Here is a 10,335-nt window from a genome sequence, read left to right as displayed (position 1 = left end):
TATTCAACAGCAGTACTATGGAATAGCGGCCTACCAATGGAGTTGAAGTCACCTTCTCCACTTTTAAATAGTCTATAAAGAGGTGGATCATGAGTAGCAGAAGCTGGGAGTAGATAAAGGGGTTTATATTGTGTATTTTCTTTTGTTCTTTGTAAAATGGATTACTACTGTATTTTATGTATGTATTAATAGTATGAATAGTTGATCAATTGATTGTATTGCAGTCTGCAATATGTGATTAAATCAATAATAAAAAGAATTCTCAGCATAACAGGGAAAAGAAATCTTTATTGGAAGCCAGCAACAATATAATTACATCAACAAGAAATCCTGAATTAACAAATGCAACTTGGACCCAAAGCAAAGATGGAAAGAAACAGGTAGAGAATATTTGGCTAATAAAAAAAGAAAGAAATAAAACGTTTTGTAGCTCTCCTTTTTTACACAAATCCATCTCTCTTTGGAACTTGTAAACCGCTCTTCTGGTCTCACCACACACAGTGATACCTCTCTTCTGGTCTCACCACACACAGTGATACCTCTTGTCTGGTCTCACCATGCACACAGTGATACCTCTTGTCTGGTCTCACCACACACACAGTGATACCTCTCTTCTGGTCTCACCACGCACACAGTGATACCTCTTGTCTGGTCTCACCACACACAGTGATACCTCTTGTCTGGTCTCACCACACACAGTGATACCTCTTGTCTGGTCTCACCACACACACAGTGATACCTCTCTTCTGGTCTCACCACGCACACAGTGATACCTCTTGTCTGGTCTCACCACACACACAGTGATACCTCTTGTCTGGTCTCACCACGCATACAGTGATACCTCTTGTCTGGTCTCACCACACAGTGATACCTCTTGTCTGGTCTCACCACGCACAGTGATACCTCTCGTGTGGTCTCACCATGCACACAGTGATACCTCTTGTCTGGTCTCACCACGCACAGTGATAACTCTTGTCTGGTCTCACCACACAGTGATACCTCTTGTCTGGTCTCACCACGCACAGTGATACCTCTCGTGTGGTCTCACCATGCACACAGTGATACCTCTTGTCTGGTCTCACCACGCACAGTGATAACTCTTGTCTGGTCTCACCACACACACAGTGATACCTCTTGTCTGGTCTCACCACGCACACAGTGATACCTCTTGTCTGGTCTCACCACGCATACAATATGATTTATACATTAACAAAAAAAAATAAAGTACAGTTAACAGCAGAACAAAGTCACAAAGTACAACAACTCAAAATACAATACTTTCACCCCGACAGACCGATCTCTATAAAAGACCTGCTCTGATGGGGACAAACCGTCAACTCTTTAAAGATCCCCTCCAGATGCATTTTAAACCCTTAAAATGTTTCTATATTGAATAATACTTAAATATAAATATGGTTCTCAACAAGTTGTTCAATAAACTACTGAAAATGTCTTAGCAGCATCTCTACACCTTTACCCTCATTGAGATGCAAGGATCTATGAATGTGTAAATTAACAACAAGCACCCGTTGATATTAACCAGGAATTCCATGCTGAAGTTAAAAGGTGTCAAGTTGCCACATGATGGTTTTTACCTATTAGTGACATCACACATGCAACTTAGATTTCAGGGAAGTACAGAAAAGCTCTCTCTCCAGGGGAAGAATGTGGAAAAAGGCGCTCTGGTGACAAGTTGTACAAATAACAATCTATACAGTCAAAGCTGTGCCTCCGAGAGGAGTTAACCGTAAGAAAGACATGTTTTTGAGTGGAGGGGATCTTTAAAATACTTCAAAAGCAGCAGCTCAATACAACCTTTTCAAGTCTCGTTTTAATACAAGGAAAATAATACCCAAAACGAGTGTCATTCATTGTCGGGGTTACAGTTTGGGCTGTACCAAACTAACCAACCCCGTGTGCTTGGTAAGAGTGCAAAATGTTCAGACAAAAGTGTCTTAATAAAGTTCTTACATCCTAGCCATGCATCTTCCACTCTTCCACTTTTTCATTTTCAACCACTAGGTGGAGCTGTTGAACATGCCTGTATTGAAAGCCACAGGCAGAGCCAACCTACAGGTGAGAGGAAGGTGAATATGCCATTATATACATAGATATCTATATAGAACACTAGATAGCTTAAGGCGGAGTCACCAGCGTCACTGAACCGCCGCCATCTTGCTCGAGTCAGCCTTGAGTGAGGGTGAGTGATCTGCACAGACAAAAATACTCATAACTCGCTGAAATATTAACGGATTTACAAACGGGTTGGTTTATTACAAGCATTATTAACGTGGCTATGATTCAAGCGGTTTGTAAAAAAAACTAAAAAAAAACTACCTTTAAGTAAAAAAGTAGACATGAATGTCATCAGTAGCTGAGCTGCCTCGAGCAAGACGGCCGCCCTACGACGACGTCGCTCTACATTGGCCGGCAGCGCGGGTAAGCTATCTAGTGTTCTATATAGATATCTATGATTATATACACCATCCTTATTCTAAGAAAAAAGCAATAAAAAAAGAAAAACCATGGCTATATGACGACCATTACAAAGTAAACATAAGTGTAATTCATAGCGTTGACTGTTAAAGGCATCGTTACCGATTATTAACCCTTTCACTACCACACTACAGAAGGTTAACCCTTTCACTACCACATTACAGACGGTTATCTGTAGTGTGGTAGTGAAAAGGGTTAACCTTCTGTAGTGCGGCAGTGAAAGGGTTAACCCTTTGTCGTGCGGCAGTGAAGGGGTTAACCTTCTGCATTGTCGCAGTGAAAGGGTTAACAATCTTTGGTAGTGTGGCAGTGGAGGGGTTAAGCGAGAAGAAACGCTGCGTCCCTCACGACACCAAATGAAAAAAAAGGAAAAAAAGTTACATTCAAGATGCAATAAGAGGCAAGACGGAGGAGATGTGCTTTCAAAACCTCTTAAGCTAATCCATGAACCTAAAATCGCAGCATGCGATAAATCCTCCGATGTAGCCCAAAAGGGTTGGTGGTTGGGGGGGTACACTTTTAAGACTAAAACCACAAGCTCTCGCTCGCCTACGTTTTTACACGATCGCCGTCATCCTCGCCGCTCAGAAGGTGCTACATCTCAGTAAACTGTCCCCGGCCGTTACGCCACGGCGGCGGTGGCCGCGACGACATGTGGGGAAACAGGACGACGCTCACAGGGACATGTCGTCGGACAGCGAGCACTCGGACATGGAGCGCTCCCGCCTCTCGCGCGTGGTGATGTAGTTGAGGAGGTCGATGGCCGTCACCACGCCAAACACCATGTACCTCGGACGAGCTGACCCGTCGGCCATATCTGCAGAGAAGAGACAACACACAACGGTGTTTTTTAGTGGGAATTAGTGCTGACTTCCGTTTGTTCTTAGTGCACCGCCCGCCAAGAGCACAAGACCTTCTGTAAAAACGCTGTGGCCCCAACTGTGATAAGATCCTGAAAGAGATGAAGAGCTGGGGAGGGGGGTCAAAGAGCTGGAGAGGGGGGGTCAAAGCACTGGGGAGGGGAGGGGGTCAAAGAGCTGGGGGGGGGGGTCAAAGCACTGGGGGGGCAAAGAGGATAGGAGAATTTCATAAAAACTTACTTCACTAATCAAAGCTACTACAAGGAGACTTTAACAAAATTGTCAGATTGGTAGATTGATTGTGATATACATTTACATTTAGTCATTTAGCTGACGCTTTTATCCGCTTTTATCCAAAGCGACTTACAAGTTCTGATACCTCTGATCTAGGTCTCCTCTCCATCCCTCGCACCAGGTTACGGACTTTTGGGGACAGAGCCTTCAGCGTGGCGTCCCCTACCCTCTGGAACTCTCTCCCCCCCCGAAATCCGCAACGCCCCAACCCTGGACACCTTCAAATCCGCTCTAAAAACACACCTCTTCACCAAGGCTTTCCCCATCAGTTAGTTTTAGATTAAATTAGGTCCATTATCCCCTACTTTCCCTCATCCCCTCTTCCCCCTCCCCCCCCCTACTTTCCTTGCCCTATTTTTTGTCCTGATTGTAAAGCGACCTTGGGTTCTATGAAAGGCGCTATATAAATTTGATTTATTATTATTATTATTATTATTATTATTATTATTATTATTACAGTAAACAAATGGGACCATCGCTGAAACAATTGGTAGCCTGATTCTCACAATAACACCACGTGTCCCGTAAACCCTGTTGCTTCCTGTTGCTGCGGTTTGTTCCCGCCTCCTGGCGTGGGATTTGTTTTGACGGTGAGAGAGGTCAAGGTGAACAGCCACTTGGCAACCATGAACGTAGAGTTATTTCTGTTGATAAAGCAAGGTTTTGTTTGAACTCCAGTGGATCCGACCTGGTCACACACACACAATATCAATACAAATAGAGGATATTGATGAACTCGTCGCGGTCGATTGTCCTTCATTCTCATTGGTTCTCGGCATGTTTCTGAGTAGGAAGATTTTGACATCAATATATCATTGCAAATTCAATGTCCATACCTTGGCAGGGTGACTGCAGAAATATATAGTAGAGTAAATCTTCCTAGTAGTGCACTCCGATCAGGCAGAATTTCAGAAAATGTGCTTGTATAAAGTGCTGAAGGCATTTCGTGTTTATTTTTGGTACACAACATTTCTAGGGGTATTAACACTTTTAGTGCCGGGCCGTGTTTTCCTTTTTACCCCGTTGAATGCCACCATCCACGGCCAATGTTAACGTTAATATCGCCTAATCTATGTTTTAAATTATGGCTATGTGTCTAATCTGCCCGTCGCATATCAAAGACTCATTTTCCAGTCAACATTGGCAAGGCAGATTGTATTTTTATCGCTTCATTTCCGTTTGATAGCATTTTGAAAATCACCCGTTTTCCAGGGAAAAACAACCCATGCCTATGATAATCGCCTTTTACTGGAATATTCCAGAACGTTGTCATTTGTCTGCCTATTTATGAATCGTTTTCAAATAAACGCTAGATGATCGATAGTATATGTGTGCGCACGCACGCACGCTCGTGCCGTGCGCTGATAATCGCTGCTCTTATTTCCTCATGGCTTTTACAGTCATATCACATATACGCTTATATATCAGTGAAAACGAGTCTGATTATCCTAACACTGATAACATAGATTCCTTACCTGAGGTCAGATGGTATCCAAATGGTTTATTCCAATTTCGCCATTCGAAAAAAATCGATAAATGTATTGATCCATCGTGTGTACAGTATAACACATGATCCGCGCGGCTCAGAGGCTCCAGAATGAACTCTGGTAGACCCCGGCTGCATCAGTGAGAAGTAAAATGTGGAGTCAGAAATCGGTTCTCCCATTCACTTTCATTGAGTCCATTCCAAAAGGGTGATTTACCATCTGGGAGACGATAGGGGGCGCTTTTCACATCTGAGCGCCGGCGGTCCCTGGATCTCCAACGGTAGGCTCGCGTGATGCAATATGATTTCAGATCGCTAAAAATAAAAAATACCCGAGAATACTTGTGACGTGGCATTCAGCGGTCGGGGCGTAAACCCGAGAAAAGCCGTGAGTGGCACTCAAAGTGTTAAGGGGTGCTGAATCCAAATCTGCTGTATACCAATCTCAAAATTCAAATAAGGCCTCAAAATTGAGAAATCCAACATGGCAGCTAACACCAGGCCCTCTCTCCACAAAAACAGGTGCTAAACCCAATTTTTTTATTCTACTGACATGAAACTTTGCACAGAACATCTGCACCTATGGAGGAAGAAAGTAGGAATATAGCTGGGGTGCAACCATGAGAGTAACTGATTTTGACTAACTGTAATCTTTGTATAGGAGAGGATATAAAAAAAAGACATTTCTTCAGTGTTTGCAGGAATACTACAGCAATTTGGTAATAACTGTACAGTGTTGGACACCAACATTGGAATCCCCCAAGTCTTAGCTTTATTCAGGTACCAAGTTTATGCAAGTAGCTCTTATAAATCTGGATATACCGTAATTCCTCTAATAGTAACCCCGGCTTGTATTTGTTTCAACTGTAGCGGGTACCAGGCTTGTATTAGGAGGAGGCCTGTATAAGAGGGAGGCCTATATTTCAAATTTTCAAACGGATCATAATGAATAAATCAACATTTTGTGTCAGTTTGAACCCAGTAAAATGTACTGGGTTAATTTATTGAAACCAAGTACTGTATGAAATAGTAAACAGTGCAATTACAGGTGGTCACTGGTCATTTCAACGTTTTCAAAGTGAAATCAAGTAACTAGCTCAGTATGCAGCTCAGTATATTAGTAACCCGGCTTGTATTAGGAGGCCGGCTTATAATTGCTTAGCTCAAGAGCGCACCCGGCCATTAATAGAGACCCGGCTTGTATTTGAGACCCGGTTACTATTAGAGGAATTACGGTATAAGCATTTTAATGTAAGCATGCTGTTTTAGGCGAATTTTCAAAAAATAAATGGTGGGGCTTAATGAGTTAAGTGTGACTACACAAGGTACAAACTTGAATTAAATGTGCTTTTGTAAGTTTTCTTAAATGGAGGATCTGATGCCATATTCAGATTTATATCTCATATAGACTAGTGATATAGATAGTGAAAAAATAATTAACTATGAATAATTTCTCAGCTATTGTTATTATTTTCAAAAACATTTGCTGTGATGGATCCTTTGCAGATTCTACAAAGGCTCATCACAGCTTACAGAGCAGGTCGTAAGGTAGACCTTGACAATATCCTCCAGCATGAGCTCATGCCCATCCCGCCAACAAGTTAAAACCCCTGCAGATCTTACCCTTCAGGGACCCAGCTGCCTGGTCATTGATGGCCAAGCTCTGGTAATGGCACTCGGAAAGCCACCTGACACTACAACATTTGGTGACTATGCCAACAAGTTCACTGACAACGTGTTGAAGATGGGAGCAAAATACCAGAGGGTAGATGTCGTCTTTGACAGATACTGTTGTGAAGGGCCAGATTAAACTGAATATATATATGTATCGTTTGATATACTTTGTATATTATTTATATATATACACGGAATATCCCTTTACCTGCGTACAGACCAGAGTAATATTCGCTCTCCTATTGGACAGCGCCCCCAGGCGCCAACGCGCAAGCCCCCAACGGCAAGTTCAAAGACAACTGCAGGCATGTCAGAACATGCCCAGAGTCTGCGTAGTAATACGAGACAAGGACTGAGGTTGGGACTAGATATTCACTTAAGTATAAATACGGCGCAGGTGTAAACGGCAGTACCTTACCTAAACCTTACCCACCTTCACCACGAGTCAACGTGCAGTGAAGTGAGCAACCTTGCGTCTAAATAGAGCATTGAGAACCGCGTGCGAATAGAATGTTAAAGTGTCAGAGTTTAATGAAGTAACGTTGAGTTCAACTTAATCTAATGTGAAGTCAATAGTCGATCATTTATTGTATATCGTGCGGTCACAGTCCTTCCGTGTGTAGCATTACCCATCGGTTCGTCGTGTCTTTAGCTAGTGCACTTATCCAGGCTGTGTGGCCTAAATACGTCGCCCACACCCGAGGAGTCCTAGGCGAGAACCGTTGGACATGTACACAGGAGAATCGGCGCCGGCGATTGCAGAACCATTCCTGGTTGGATTATATTGATTTGGGACGTGACTACCGGAGAAGAGCACCGTTGATTTCCACTATCGTTTGGGATTTAACCTCGTGAGGATTACCACTCGGGCCTGCCTCGTGGACGGGGCTGGCTAGCTGTCGTCAATGCTGTCGAGCATCTTGGATTACAACTATTGCTTTTGTCTGCTGATCAAGGGAGTACAAGCACCGACTCCTGTACCTGGAGTCTCTTTATTCCCCGTTGACTCAGACGGAGTACCCGAACATTCCTCTACCCTCCAGGCCTTACACCCCGGAGGGAACCCATTGTCTCCAGTTGGTACCGGTGTTGCCCTATATAATTGCTACTATACAACAGGTGGCGTCAGCTTAGACCCATCGTAGGATTCCTGCTATTCTTAGTGACTTATGCTCTTGACTGACTTTACGTATATTCTTCGCCATACAAGCGCGACCCTAATTCTCATTCTGTAACCGAACGTTGCCTAATAATAATAAATTACCCTCCAATAGTATTTCTGTGTCAATGCCGTGTTCTTGTGGGTGTTCACCATCTATATTTGATGTACTGTTTGGCCAGTAATTAAAGTACATAACTAGCAGTGGTTTAATCTATCACAATCTTTAATACAGTCAGGGTTTTGTAACCCCTCAGTTACAGATACCATGACCAATCCATCAAAACAGGCACAAGGGTGAAACGCAAACAGCGCCACAGACCAGTACGTTGTGAAATCAAAAACAAGTCTGTTCCACTTCCTGCCGATTGGTCGAGCTTCATGGCCCTTGAAGACAACTAATCAGATCTCGCTCAACTACTCTCAAACCACCTGATAGAACACAGCCCGGATGATGAACACTGTAGTTGTAGTATCGGGGGGGTTGCTGAAGCGACAACTGTCAAGTCAACAGATCCAGATCTTGAAGTCTCCTCTCTGAGTGCTTACCATGAGGAAGCTGATACACGACTGATTTTACACTGCATCCAGGCTCCAATGGAAACAATCGTTGTGTCAGCGTGTGACACAGATGTGCTGCTTCTACTCTTGGCTCACTATGACAGAATCCGATGTACGCATCTCTACATGAAAGCTGGGACATCGAAGGATCCAAAATATTTTCCAGTACATGACATTAGAAAGCTACTATCTGATGATCAATTGGACACAATCCTTGCCTTCCATGCCCTCACCGGATGTGACAGTGTGTCCCAGTTCAGTGGTCACGGAAAGAAAACAGCCTGGCAGGTGTTCGAGCACCATCACACTGATCTTGCTGGCCATGGGAAGGGCCCTTTCACAGAAGATCTTGTGACATCAACAGAGAGATTCATCTGCAAGATCTATGGTGCGCCTGAGGTGGATACGTGCAACAAAGCAAGAGTCAAGTTATTCTGCAAAGGCCGTCCACAAGAGACTCTGCCGACACCAACCTCGGATGCAGTGAAGTTCCACATCATGCGCTCACACTATGAAGCAAGCATCTGGAACCAAGCTCACCTGCCACACCCTGATCTTCCTCCTGTTGATGAAATGGGGTGGATACACAAGGAAGGACAGCTAGTGCCACGGCTACTCTCTCTGCCACCCATGCCTAAAGCCTGCAGGGAGTTCACTTGCCCTCATCCAATGTCACTTTGACTATGCTTGCACTTCATGGTACAGCAACATATCCAAACAAATGAAGACAAAGCTCCAGACCTCCCAAAACAAACTAGTGAGACTCCTGCACAACCTTCACTTTAGGACTCACCTAACGCCAGCCCACTTTAGCAGTCTGGGATGGCTTAGGGTTGAGGAAAGGGTACACCAGCTTAAAATGCTACTGGTTTTTAAAGTACTGAAAGAAACGGTCCCCAAGTACCTAGTAAATTATTTTAATAAAGTAGGAGATGTCCACAAACACGCCACAAGAGGAAGTTCCACGGACCTGGTCCCGCCGAGAGTCAGGACATGCATGGGGAAAGATGCATTTTTTTTTACTCTGCTACTGTAATGTGGAATGCCCTGCCAACATTCATAAAACTCCTGAACTCCCCTCTCGGATTTAAATCCGCCCTAAAAACATGACTCAGCAGCAACTCAAATTGGTCTTAATATGGTTTTTATCTCTTTTATCATAACTTGGCTTTTATCTCTCCTCGTCATGATTTGCTTTTAACACTATGGCGTCCGTTCACAAGTATATACGTGTTTCAATTCCATGCGTTGTGGACCAGAGCCACGTATATACTCGTGGCAAGTTGTTATTGTTTTATTCCATATTTATAACGCTTATTAGGTCCCCGATTCACTTGCAGGATCTTTCCACATATTTGATTTTCGAAACATGCAGTACCGGCCAGATCCGCTTAGGGGCGCCATCGCTCCACTGCAGTATCATTATGTGGATTTAAAAAAAAAATGCTTTTACAGTCCTGTGGGCGGATCATAGAGCCTTGATTCCAAACGAAGAACCTCCATCTTTGATCAGCTTGCCGAACGTATTCTTCAGCGTGGAATAATGGGATTTATGATTAGCCAATGTTCATATCGATCTACCAGAATCCGATGACTGGTGAGGAAATGCTGCCGGCGATCACATGGCCTGACGGTAGGATAATATTACCCCAAATTACAGCTGGATTGGACATTGTTTTATAACCTAACGTGATAGACTACTGACATTGGCTATCTGAACGCGCACTCTATTGCTAATCAATAATACTGATCGGCGTTCCCCGCCACCCCCATTTCATCCATAGATGCTCTGTAATAGTCCGGAT

General features: G+C 43.7%; 1 protein-coding gene across 1 annotated transcript in view; it reads right to left on the bottom strand.

Annotated features, from left to right (window-relative positions):
* Nucleotides 1-268: 268 nt before the first annotated feature.
* LOC311229006 (cystathionine beta-synthase-like) overlaps nucleotides 269-10,335 on the bottom strand; it is an 88,584-nt gene continuing 78,517 nt past the window's right edge. The window contains exon 15 of the mRNA XM_084314996.1: nucleotides 269-3,313. Coding sequence (XP_084171122.1) covers nucleotides 3,171-3,313 — 143 coding nt within the window. The 3' untranslated portion in view covers nucleotides 269-3,170. The remainder of the gene's footprint in view (nucleotides 3,314-10,335) is intronic.

Source organism: Notolepis coatsorum (genome assembly GCF_963971535.1).
Source record: "Notolepis coatsorum genome assembly, chromosome: 5".
Taxonomy (NCBI): domain Eukaryota; kingdom Metazoa; phylum Chordata; class Actinopteri; order Aulopiformes; family Paralepididae; genus Notolepis; species Notolepis coatsorum.
The sequence above is the reverse complement of the archived record's forward strand: the minus strand, read 5'-3'. Positions and strand labels throughout refer to the sequence as shown.